Source organism: Peromyscus leucopus, chromosome 2 (genome assembly GCF_004664715.2).
Source record: "Peromyscus leucopus breed LL Stock chromosome 2, UCI_PerLeu_2.1, whole genome shotgun sequence".
Classification (NCBI taxonomy): Eukaryota; Metazoa; Chordata; class Mammalia; order Rodentia; family Cricetidae; genus Peromyscus; species Peromyscus leucopus.
In genome coordinates, this window is record NC_051064.1 from 150,023,717 (window position 1) to 150,036,920 (window position 13,204).

The window sequence follows — 13,204 nt, forward strand, 5'->3', positions numbered from 1 at the left end:
GTGACTGACCATGCTCAGCATGCTCTGTTCAGTCTTGGCAGGATTGAATCAAGAGCATAAGTATGGCCATCATAAGCACCTTGCACCAGATATTTTTGGCTCTTTGTCTGGCACTTATAGAACACACTTCCTGGTGCCTATTTGCTGTATGGAGACCATGTCACTAGTTCTAGGCCGTCATGAGTAGAGTGACATGTTACATACAGCATCAGATGTTCAAGTATCTCAGAGAGAGAGAGAGAGAGAGAGAGAGAGAGAGAGAGAGAGAGAGAGAGAGAAAGAAAGAAAGAAGTAAAGATGGAAAACCATCTTGGTGCTGCTGAGATGGCCCAGTGAGAAAAGCTCTTGGTACCAAGCCTGACAACCTAAGTTTGATCCCCCCGACACACACACACACACACACACACATTGTGAGAAGAGAGAACGAACTCCAAACAGTGGCTCTTGGCTCATGGGCGTGCTCCGTGGCATGTGATCCTGCATGCACAGATACAGAAGAGGAGAAGCCATTGAGGTTTGAGGCCAGCCTGGACTATACAGTGTGACTCGGTCTCAAAGTGTTGTTTTGTGTTGAAAGGGCATGTGCTGCATCTGTATTTGCTTGTGTTAATGGCTGATGTCCTCTGACCCTTACTATGGTATCTTTCTGTGTCATGATTTCCTCTTTCAGGTTTCCTTTTTCATCAGTGAAAATGCAAGTGGTTTCTGTGGGTTGGTTTTGTGTATCCTGTTACTGTACTAAATTTGTGTTCTAGTTGTAATGGGTTGTGTGTCTGTTTAATTGGGGGAATAGTCCATTTGTAGGGACATGTCATCCCAAAGTCAGGTGAGCTTTCTTTCTAATTGAGTGTCTGTATTCCTGTATTTTGCCTGGCTAGCACCTCCAATCCTTTGACCATGCCTTGGTCCAGATCATAGAGGTGTGGTGTGTGTATTTGGTGTCCTGTGTATGTCCCTCTCACAGGCACATGTGGAGGTCAGAGGATAACCCTTCAGACATCAAGTGCTGCGTCTCAGCTTATACAGCAAGCACCTTCACCACGGAGCTACCTCTGGGTTCTGTCCTTTCTCATTTAGTGTCTTTGTGCTGGATGCTGATGAGTGCCTCAGCCCACCCAGCTTTCTTTGGAGAAGGCTTTGGCATGGAGTATCACCTTACAGAATGTTTAAGTGTTCTTTCCTTTGAGTTTTTAAAAATGTTGAGAAGAAATTGTGTGGAAGAGTTAACCTGTGACGTCAGGGCTCTTCTTTGTTGTGTGGTTTTTGTTCATTTGTTTGAGGGATTCTGTTTGGTCTTTTGAGATAGGGTTTCACTTTGTAGCCCAGGCTGTCCCAAAATTCATAGAAGGCCTCCTGCCTGGCTGTTAAGAGGCCTTGGTTTCTAGCCAGTGATGGTAGCACATGCCTTTAATCCCAGCACTCAGAAGGCAGAGACAGGAAGGTCTCTGTGAGTTCAAGACCAGCCTGGTCTACAGCTTGATCCAGGACAGCCAGGAAACCCTGTCTCAAGAAACCAAAAAGGGGGAGGGGGGCGCGATTTTGATTCTGGTTCTAGCTCCTTTCTAATATCTAGTTGTGAGCCTGTTCCAATTTTCAGTTTGTGATTTCATTTAAAAATTTTTTTTTTCTTTATTTAGTTTTTGTGTTAGTCTATTTTCTGCTGCTGTAGGTTGGGGACTTTATAAAGAACAAAAAGTTGCTATAGCTCGATGTTTGGGAAGATGGAAAGGCATAACATTTGCTTTCTCTCGTCTCTGGTAAAGGCCTCATGGCGAATGGCATTGAAACATGTGGAGCATGTGAGGGTGATCGCAGGGAGCTAGAGCAGCCAGATCCTCATCTTTTCCAAGGCATGCCACAGTGACCTCATGACCTCCAACAGGCTAGTCTCTTAACATCAGATCTGGGGACCAAGCTTCTAACACATCAGCCTTTGGAGACACACTTACACCTTAGCCAACCCATGGCATTAAATGGTAAACTCAGATACTGATTGAACATGGTTTGCTGTTTGATTTCTTTGGGTAGCCCTGGCTGTCCTGGATCTCGCTCTAGACCAGGCTGGCCTAGAACTCAGAGATCCACCTGCCTCTGCCTCCTAAATACTGGGATTAAAGGCGTGCGCCACCACTGCCTGGCCTGTAATCTCATGCTGTGTGACAGGAATGATTCTTTGTGTAGTGTCCAGCTCTGAAGATCTGTGGGGAGCCTGGACAGCGGGCTCAGCAGTTAAGAATGCTTGCTGCTCTCTAGAGGTCCGGGTTTAGTTCCCAGCACCCATTGTGGCAACTCACTGCCACCCGTAGCTCTCTGCTGGCCTCTGGGCTCTGTACACCTCTGTCTCTGTCTCTCTGTCTCTCTCATACACACACACACACACACACACACACACACACACACACACACACACACACTATAGAAATCTTATAAAAGGATCTCTTGAGATTTAATTTGTGGCCTAGCATTCTTTTCGGATGACTGACTGGGCAATAAAACTTTTAGATTTTAAACTTGGGACATGTGGATTTTATTGTAGAAGTTTTGAGATAAATGTGTAGTTTAAGTGTCCTTCTTAATGAGATCTCATTACCTTCTGAATAGTGTCAGAAGCTGAATGGTAGTGGGAAAGGTTATCATTTATGAAATATCGAACCAATGACCTTAGCTATTCAGTTGTGATGAAAGGCCCAATCTAACCTTTATTGAATGTGATATTTATTAAAAATGAAACTTCTCATTTCCATCATTTAATCAATAGTACTCTAAGCCGTTTGTTAATATGATTAAAGGTGGCATTGCAGACTAGATTTCTGCCCCGCCCCCACCCCCCAGACCCTTGGCTTAATTTTAGTAAGCAGGAAGTGTCTTCTAACTTAGATCACTCAAACTCATTTAATCCTGTACTAGTAACTTTTATAAGACACAAAAAAGAACAATGAAAGTTTTCAGGAAGAAGGCCAGACCTAGTTCCGCACACCTAGAATCCCAGCACTGAGGGAGCTAACATAAGCCAATGCATATGAGGGTCATATTGAGGCCAGCCTCGGATGCACAGGAAGACCCTGATGTCATCTGCCTCGCAAGCCTGACAACCTGAGTCTGATCTCTAGAATGCATGTCAGGATTACCCTCTGACCCCTCCATGTGCACTGTGGTACCCACATACCATACATAGAAACACACTGTACACGATAATACCATTTTTCCCCCAAATAAATACAGGGCCCACAGTGATGCTCGGTAGAAGTAAAAAAATTTATAGGAAAAAGCTAATGTGTAACTGCTACTTAGGAAACAACAGCTCCTTTTAAATCAAAGCATCGAGCTATGTGAAGGGTGTATGTTTTATTTTCTATTGTCGGCTGTTGTAATTCAGTGCCAGGGTTTCGTGCAGGTGATGTTTAGTGCAGCAAGAAATGTGTTGCCTGACATTGTCAGCAGGGAAAAAGGCTGAGGCAGGAAGAAGGAGAGAAGGCTCGGCGATGGGACCACTGAGGTCTAAGCACAGTTGGTGGGTGTGGTGCAGGTCCACTTTGCCAGTGAGTGCCCCCTCTGACCATCCCAGTGCTGGCAGAGGGATCTGGAAGTGGAGCTGGCGTGTGCCCACCAGAGCTAAGGGACAGTCTTGTCCAGGTTTCACAGGGAGGAGATGGGTTCTGAAGAGCAACCCTTTGTAAGTTTGTGTTGTGTGTCGGGCACTGTGTGGAAGCCCTGAGCAGCGTCTCACTGCAGTTTTACACCAAACCTGAGAGGAAAAGCTAATGATCAGAAAGCTCCCTGCCCAGGATCCCAGGGCTTGGAAGCGGCATCTCCTGGGTCCAGACACAGGCCATTGGACTCCTAAGCCTGCCTTCTCAGCCACTGGAATGGAAGGTCAGCATAGAGCCGCCCAGTAAATTAGAGATAACCAGCCGGAGACGGAGGAGAGGCAGCAGTCGGCTAAGACCTGCTGGCTAGCACATTCTCAAGGCTGCCCCAGGGAGAAGGTAGAGTCTGGGACAGCAGGGCAGACGTCTGCCTGGTTCTTGGGGGCAGGCGGGTGTTCAGTCTTGAGATCCCTGACCCTCTGATGGAGCAGCTGGGAACCTTGGGCAGCTCCTGGTTCAGAGTGGCAGTGGTACAGCCGAGTCTGTCCAGCAGACAGCTGGCTCTGTGGCTAGCCTAAAGGACAAGCTGCGGGCTCCAGCCTTGCTGCTGCTCTTCTGAGTAACAGCTACATCCGGCTTTGGGGAGGTCAGCCCTGGGCCAGCCAGCCCTGAGCCCACTGCACACCTTCCCAGCACCTTGTCTCCTGGGAGTGCCTCAGGATCTGGTTTTCAGCACCTGTCTGGTGGTGCTGATGGGAAATGGGTAAAATCATACTAGAGATTATTACTAACACACAAATCAGTTTCACATCTTTGTGGGTAGGAGGAAAAAAAAAAAAGGGAAGGCTTAGTTCTGGAATGGAAAGTTTTTGATAGCTCATAGAGAAATGTCATGTGACTTTATTACTACCCCTGAGCTCACTGTGTCCTGTGACCTCTTCTTGAAGACCTGCATCCCAGTACCTGACGCTAGAGCATGGTCATCCTTGGTGACCCATTTCCACCTAGATGGCTGATCTCTCGGGTCCTTCTTGCATATTGTCGGTGACCCCACAGGATGGTTCCCTTGTCGAATGGGGGAGAGGTACTCCTTCAGTGTCACCTTTGATAGACCACATTGGTCTTGGATGCCGATTCTAGGTCTTCCCAGAGACAGACCAACAACCAGCTAAGCCAGACAGTGTTCCCAGAGCCCTGGAGGACCCTGAAGGGGCTTTTGGTGGCTGTTAGCCAAGGATAAAGTGTTTATGCTGGCCCCGTTCCTGCAGCCAAGCCCGTGTCTCCACAGATCTGTCAGGAAGGACCTTCTGTATACAGCATTTCCTCTATAACCTCCTGGTTGCTCCAAGCTAATAGAGCATTTTCCACATTCACATTTAGAGGCCAGGTTAGGAGTGTGTTACTTTTACAGCCTTGTCTTTGGCTTTCAAGAATTAGTCTTTGTTAAGCCCTCTCTGTCAAAGATGGATTCTGTGGACATCACTTGTGCCTGTGGCCCTAGCTCTCCTGCCTCCTGCTTGCTGTTTGGTGGGGGTGACTTAGTTGACTTGGGTTCAGGGGTAAGTGGGGGTCTGGTGTTTGAGCATGGTGAGCCAGGGTGAAGACAGCCATTCGAATTCCCTCAGATAGCAGTGTCCACAGCAAACCCAGTTGCTATCGGTGTACATAATTGATCACTTTATTAACTGTGGAAACGAAGCCTTATTGGAGAATAAAGCATAACTTGATTATGTCCTGTGCAGAGGGCAGATACAGTGGAATATGGCTGGCGGGTCCCCATTTCGAGGCTGATTGTGATAATGATAGTGTTTAAGTACCATTGATTGTCTTCTAATTGGATTTCTCTTTCTGTAGGCCTCTTCTGAAGAGCTGAAGGCTGCCTACCGGAGGCTGTGCATGCTTTACCATCCGGACAAGCACAGGGACCCGGAGCTCAAATCACAAGCAGAGCGGCTGTTTAACCTTGTTCACCAGGCTTATGAAGGTCGGTGGGGGTCTTGGCTTCGTGTGCGCAGACATTCGATTTGTAAGCGACTTGATTTGTAGAAGTAGAGAGATGGAGTCCTTAGAGGTATATAAAAGAGGTGCTTGGTTTGGTGCTTTGTACTGACAGAGCCCTCTGAAAGAGTCGTATTTTGCTTTGGAAATCAATATATGTCCAGTAAGAAGAAAATGAGAGTCCAAATGAAGAAATGGGCCAGGTCTGAACGGAGGGTTACTGAAGCTCCAGCTGGTCCCAGTGTCTTCTGGGGGTGGGGGTGCAGTGGGGTAGGGCTGATACTTACAAAGCCGCTTTCTTTGTTCCCTCTTTTGTGAGAAGCTACAAAGACTTTTTTTTACCCTTAGTGGTTGTATTGGTTTTGTATCAGTTGTTGAAAGGAAGGACTTACAGAAGCTGGTGTGAGAGCTTGGTGGGAGTGCAGTCGAGTCATTCAGGAGCTTGGATTTATGGCTTGCATGTAATAAATGAAAAAACATAGGATGTTTGTCTCTGGGAAGGTGGAAGGCTCTGGAAAGAGTGAAGGTGAGCTTCATGCTGCCAAGTTGGACATTTTAAAGTGATTGGAATGGTAAAATGTTTTGTCATGATTTAAAAAATAAAAGCAAAAAAAAAAAAAAAGCAAAAACGTTAAATCACTCTTAGATTTATAGATTAGGAAAAATCAGTTACTCATTCCAGATCCCTGTGATCTGCTCCTTAACTCGAGGCCAAAAGTTAGATGATGTCCCTTTCTATGAAATAACAGGCCTCTTCGCTGCAGACAGAATAGCAGGTGGCGTATTTTACCTTGAGTTTTCCCAAGAAGTTATATTTTAATGACCAGTACAAAGCGGCACATGATAGACAGGAGTCTGTGCTGTGTCACCCAGCGTGACTCACGGGCTGCATGGGTGCTGGTGGTCACCAAAGTCCATTGTGTCCTGTGGTTGGACTGCCTCCCTGTCAAAGTGCTACAGCAGCAGACCTGGCTGCACTCTGTTCAGCAAGTGCTGGCTTCTCTTATTAAATCAGTTTTGCTCAACAAGTTTGGCTCCGTGTTTTCCAGTGGTCAGCATTTCTTTCTTCTCCATTAGATTTGAATATGGATAGACTCATTTGCATTGCTTTTTAATTAGGCTTAAAAATATATGGGAACCTCAGAGGAGAAAGTATGCAAAAAAAAAAGATCCCCAACAGAACTCAGAGTGGAGCAGGGGCAACTCTCAGTCTCGTTCACAGTCTATTTTGGGCCTTGGAATAATTCTCTCCCTTGTTGAGGAATCTTCTCATTAGGTGATGTGGCCAACAGTATTGTTAATGATACTCATGTATTTTTAAACAGATTCAAAGCTGGGTGTTGTAGCTCACACCTGTGATCCCAGGACTCGGGAGATAGAGGCAGGAGAATTGGGATGAGCCTGGGTCATATAAAAAAAAAATTTACAGAGGTCTTGGGGTTGGTTAGTAGTGCTCAAGTAAGTCAGTGTACACTACAGAGCAGAGCTTTAGAGAAGGCTGTTCTTGGCGGGGAGGCATGGTTCTCTGCCCCTAGCATCCCCCCACATAGCAGATGGAAGCATTAGAACCAGAAGTTGATGGACACCCCTAGCTACATAGCAAACTCAAGGCCAGCCACATCTACAAGAAAACTAAAACCTAAAGCCAAATAAAAACCAGTCTTTTGGAGCTGCCAGAGCAGGCTGGACCCTGGAGAAGCTCAGGTTTTCCCGTCTGTGGCCTCTAAACGCCCTCCGGTGGAAGGAAAAGCCTTAGGAAGATGCAGCGAAAGAAAGCCAGTCTCCATGAAGACTGGCTAGGAAGGAAAGGCTGAGGAGGACGTACCTCATGGCCTTGACACTGGGTTGTCAGGACTGAAGGGGAGTTTGTGCTGAGTGAACATGTTTGATTTTTTTTTTCCTTGCAGTGCTTAGCGATCCCCAGACAAGGGCCATCTATGACATCTATGGGAAAAGAGGGCTGGAGATGGAAGGATGGGAGGTAAGAGAAGCAGAGTCACGTGAGGACGCACACACCGTGGCTGGCCTCCTGGGGCCTGGGATGGGCCTTCTAGCTGTAATGCACTGTGGCATCAGCACGTTCCGCTCTGCCCTGCCTGGGAGCAGAAGCGTGGCAAGCCGTTCACTTCTTTGTGCTTCCATGTTACCTGAAAAATGAAGTTGTGTAGAAAAATGAGCGTGAAAATTAATTGTAAGACCCCAAACTGCTACACAGTACGTAGGTGTTGTTACTCAGTGTTATTGGGAGACCGGTGTGCTAGTGCCATGGGATCCCATCAGACATTACTGAGAGATGTGCAGCGGATCCAGTCTCCTGCCTTCGTCCTGCGGAACTCCCCTGGAAGTTCTTGTAGCATTTGACCTCATGCTGTCTGTCCCTTCTGTCCCCAACATGAAGCCCATCAAAGGCTTGAGGTGTGGTGGGAAGAAAGCAGAACTGACCAGTGCCGGTGAGGGCTCGTGGACCACCTTCCACCTGTAGCCATGCTTTGATGGACACATCACGGTGAACTGTAGCCGCTGGGATTTGAAGCCTAGGAGGTCTTGTGTGAACATCCAGCAGCTGTCATCTGAAGCACCAGATTAGCAGCACTGGACCTGAGTCCCCCGTGAGGTAGCTGCCAGCTCTGAGGAAGCCCTGCCCTTTGAACTAGGCTGTGTTCACACTTGGTCCCATCCCCTCCACTCCATACTGTCATCGGGCCCTTGGCGCAGCAGGTTCTGCGTGTCCTGCCTGGCTCGCAGGGTGTCTGATTTAGGGCCTCTAGCTTACTGGAAATCTCAGTGTTTCATTGTCACTTTGCATTGCTTACCCAGATGGAAAAACAAGGTCAGTTGTGTGTCCAGACTGTTCTCAGACTTTGTATACCACTTAGATTAGTCACCAGAGTTGAGCGCTGCAGTCAGGGCCACTGGCTAGGTGACCCGCATCACAGACGGGGGTTTTGGTTTCTGGCGTTGTTTCAGCCCTCTTGGAGTGGTGGGATCCTCTGGCAAAATATTACATGATTACCTCTCACCAAAACAGGATATATCTCTCACTAGCATGAAGCAAAGCCAGGCTCAGCTGCAATTGTACAGGATGTAGCCAGTCACAAGTGGTGATTGGATAAACTTCATGTGCATAGTTTTAGGAAATATTTTAAGGAAATAAAATTCTCAGTAAGTCTGCAGGTAAACAGCCAGGTATGATGGCTCACAGGAGTAATCCCAGCTCTTGGTAGGCAGAAACAGGAATGGCATTAATTAGAGGCCAGCCTAGGATGTGTAGTGAGTTCCAAGCCAGCTTTGGCTCCATAGAGCAGCAGTTCTCAACCTGTAGGTCTTGATCCCTGTAACAAACTTCTATCTCCAAAAAATATTTACATTACAATGCATAACAGTAGCAAAATTACAGTTGTGAAGTAGCAACAAAAGTAATTTTGTGATCAGGAGTCACCACAGCATGAGGAACTGTATTAAAGAGTCGAAGGATTAGGAAGATTGAGAACCACTGCCCCAGAGGATCTTGAAAAAGCAAAACAGACAAACCAGAAATTAAAGCATCCTCAGGTGTTAACAGTGCCAGACATGCAGCAGGATGCCAGCTCCTTAATGCACATGGAATGTCTGAACTCTTCCTATGATCCTTCGAGGAATGGCTGCAGTCAGTCAGAGTGTTGCCATGGGCTCTTTCTCCACAGAGGTGGCTTTGGCCATGAAGGACACGGTATTCACTGTGCTCTTGTCATCATGTTACTAATGTTTACAGAATACCAGTCTTTGGTGGCTGACGGTTACTGTCACAGCCTGTTCCTTGAGTAAACATCTGGGTAGTTTGGTAAAGGATGAAGGTAATTGTGGATACAGAGTATATGACAGACCTTCAAAGCACCTGGGTCTCAGCTGTAATGCCACTTCCCTTTAATAGAGGATGTTAGGAATGAAATTGGGCCTTTTTCCCCCTAAGACAGGGTCCCACTATGATGCTCTAGAAGGCCTGGAACTTGCTGTGTAGACCAACAGAGCACCCCCAGCTTGTGATCCCAGTCCTGTGAGTGCCTGGAGCTGGCAGTGTTGATGCCAGTGCCCGTGTTGAAAATGAAGTTTCTCTTTTCTTTAGAATTGAGAAAGTCAAACTGAACTCTTAACAGTCTCCGCACTCACTCCTGGCTGTCAGGTAGAGTGGGAAGCTCACCATTCAGCGTGCCTGCAGACTGCGCTCACGGGCACAGCCTTGGCTGAGTCAGCTGCAGGCTGTGGCCTTGTGCAGAGACTGTCTGAGAAAGTCCGCCTCTGTGGGGAGCATTGATGCAGCCAGTGTCATGAGAGGGGATCCAGACTGCCGCAGAGCAGAGGCAAGTGTGAGAAAGAATGTCAGTGGGAAGCTCACAAAATCTGAAAAGTCTGCATCTGGCCAATAGAAGTGTGCGGTGCTGATCGCCTTGACGGATGATCCATGGCCACCTGAGATGCTGCCATTGAGGCTGGAGAGATGGCTAAGCCATTAAGAGCACTGTCTTCCAGAGGACCCAAGTTCAAATCCCAGCACTTACATGGTGGCTCACTAGTGTCTGTGACTCCAATTCCAGAGGACTTGATGCCCTCCTCTGACCTCCACAGGCTTCAGGCACACAAGTGGTATGGATATGCATTTATGCATAACACAAAATTTTAAAAGTTAAAAAGAATATTTTTTTTTAAAAAGATACTAATTATAAACCAGGGATAGTGGTGCATGGTAGCACTCTGTGGGAGGCAGAGGCAGGCAGATCTCTCTGAGTTTGAGGCCAACCTGGTCTACACAGTAAGATCCAGGACAGCCAGGGCTACAGAGAGACCTTGTTTCAGAATGTTCAAAAAAAAAAAAGTTGACTTAGGACCCTAGACTTTTCAGACCCATCAACACCCAGGACTCTAACGGTGGACATTCTTCCTGGAGGTGAGCTGCCCGTCCCCCACCTGACCCATCCTTCCCTGTAGTTGGGACTCTTTCTGTCCTGCCAGCCAGCTCCCAAGTAACCACACAGAGACTTCTTATTAATTATGAAAGCTCAGCCTTAGCTTAGGAGTGTTCCTTCCTGGCTCTTATAACCTAACCCCTATTTTATTAATCTATGTTTTACCGCGTGGCTTTTACCTCTCTACCATTTTGTATATCCGACTCACTCTGCGTGCTCTGGCTTCTCTGCCCTCCTTCCCAGCAACCTCTCCACCACAACAATTCTGCCTCACTATCAGCAGCTTAGCTTTTTATTAAACCAGTCCGAGTGACAAATCTTCACACTGTACAAAAAGATTATTCCACGACACTTCTCTTCATGAGGTCAGTCTTCCTGACTAGCCCAGGATGGGTGACTGGTGATTGGTCCAGAGGAACCAGGTTTCTGTGGGTCACAGGCTGTGCGGTGCGCTCTAGGGGTGCGGAGCAGGGGTTACCAGCACGTAGCTAACGTAGACTCCCACACCCAGGCTGCCCTCACCATGGACCACCCCAGCTTCCGTACTTGATTAGTGCCAGGTGAAGCCCTGAGGGCAGAGGCTTATGGCTGCCCAGTAAGTGTCATCGGCATTCTGGAAGGAAGGACCAGTAGCACGGATTTTAATCAGTCTTAATAGTAAACCAGGAGTCAATATCAGGGTGAAAGCTGAAAGATCAGAGAGGCAGAGCAGCAGCCCCTAGGAAAGACTCTTTCTTCCTTTTTTTTTTTTTTTTTGTTTGTGTTTGTTTTTTTTGTTTTTTCAAGACAGGGTTTCTCAGTGTAACAGTCCCGGCTGCCATGGAGCTCTCTGTGTAGACCAGGCTGGCCTCGAACTCACAGAGATCCGCCTGCCTCTGCCTCCCGAGTGCTGGGATTAAAGGCGTGTGCCACTACCTTGGGCTAAGACTTCTTACCTCCAGGAACCCTCAGACCAAAGTGGGCCAAGCTCCTCCATCCCGCCTTATCACTTCCTGTTTCTTCCTCCCAAGTGCTGAGATTAAAGGTATATGCCATTACTGCCTGGCCTCTAGTGGCTAGCTCTGCCCTCTGACCTCCAAGCCAGCTTTTATTTGTTAGAGCACAAACAGTCACCACAGGGACCTGCCGTGTTCATTTGGCAGTTGGCTCTGATTGTAATCAGCTGTGTGCAGAACTTGTATAAAGCGTGAGCAGAAGCAGAAGGACCCAGCAGCTCTCGATATTTTCACTGTAGCACATTACAGGCTGAACCTTAGCACCATGCTCCATCGTGCCCCAGGCTCTGCACTTCTCATGGCTCAGGATTGCACTTGGAAGTGGGGTCCTTAGAAGTCATGTGGTACAGTGTCCTCAGAGGTGAGGTACCTGATGTCCACAGTGGCCTTGCCCTTGCCATGAAGCTGCACCTCTGATGTCAACTGTATTGCCTTCCTGTCCTGTACACTAAGACTATGAAAGACCGTGCTAGAGTGCCCTGGTTTGTCACAGACTTGATCTCATGGTGTACCTATGACTTTCGTGTCATCTGCTGTTTGATCCTCCAGTGTTGTTGGCCCTCAGACTCTGCAGCATCACTGGCAGCTCAGTGGCATAAGAGGACAGGCCCATGATTCTTAGGCACCTACCTGTCCCTCACATGACTAGAGATCCCGAGTTTTTGTTTGTTAATAATTTACTTTTATTTTATGTACATTGATGTTTTGCCTGCATGTAGGTCTGTGTGAGGGTGTCAGATCTTAGAGTTACAGACAGTTGTTAGCTGCCATGTGGGTGCTGGGAATTGAACCCCAGTCCTCTGAAAAGAGTATTCAGTGCTCCTAACCGCTGAGTCATCTCTCTAGCCCCAGATCCCAAGTTTTATAACCCCATGGTGTACCTCATTGACTGTTGATTTCTCATTAGAAAATTTGGACTGTAGGGTTATCTTTGTGAGGTTCCTGCAGCCTGTGAGAGGTTACTAAAATAAAGGTCAGTTTTTGGAGAGCCCAGAGGCCAGCAGAGCCTTGCTTTCCTCGCAGGGTTAGAGGAACCTCTTTGCCCCAGGGGGTTGCCCAACTGGCCCCTGGCTATTGTGTGCATGTCAAACTAGAGTCCAGCTCTCTAGGTGTCCTGGGTCCTCATCTGTCTCTCTCAATTCTGCTCACAGGTGGTGGAAAGAAAGAGAACTCCAGCTGAGATCAGAGAAGAGTTTGAGAGGCTCCAGAGAGAGCGGGAGGAACGGAGACTGCAGCAGAGAACCAACCCCAAGGTAGGAAGCCAGGGTGAAAATAATCCAGTGTTTTTCAGAAGGCAGCATAAAATTGGGTGGGGCAGAACTTCGCTGTTACCTCTGAGCAGTGTTTTTCTGGAGGGTGAGACCTCCTGCTCAGCAGAACCCTGGCCAGAGACAAGCGTTCAAACCCTGTGCAGGGAAGAGTAGAGGATGCCTTGGGTTTGCACAGCCCTGGCTCATAGTTTTCCAAGACCTTCCCTCTTGCACTTCCTGAGCCCTTGGCAGTCAGGGTCAGTGAGAAAGGGCACCTAGCTAACGGCTTCAGCACTGAGGCAGTGGTCGGTCCCCTGTGCAGTTAGACTGTGGAGGGCACATCCAGATGGCACCATGGGGGCTCTGCCTTCATCGCCCCAGTAAGTCCTTGTACAGTATCTTTCCTGCTATTCGTTCTGAGTTGTGCCCTGGCC

At 47.8% G+C, this 13,204-nt stretch overlaps 1 protein-coding gene across 1 annotated transcript in view; it reads left to right on the forward strand.

Moving 5' to 3' along the window:
* Nucleotides 1-13,204, forward strand: part of Dnajc11 (DnaJ heat shock protein family (Hsp40) member C11) — a 54,039-nt gene that overhangs the window by 10,884 nt on the left and 29,951 nt on the right. The window contains exons 2-4 of the mRNA XM_028883101.2: nucleotides 5,442-5,571; nucleotides 7,493-7,566; nucleotides 12,672-12,773. Coding sequence (XP_028738934.1) covers nucleotides 5,442-5,571; nucleotides 7,493-7,566; nucleotides 12,672-12,773 — 306 coding nt within the window. The remainder of the gene's footprint in view (nucleotides 1-5,441; nucleotides 5,572-7,492; nucleotides 7,567-12,671; nucleotides 12,774-13,204) is intronic.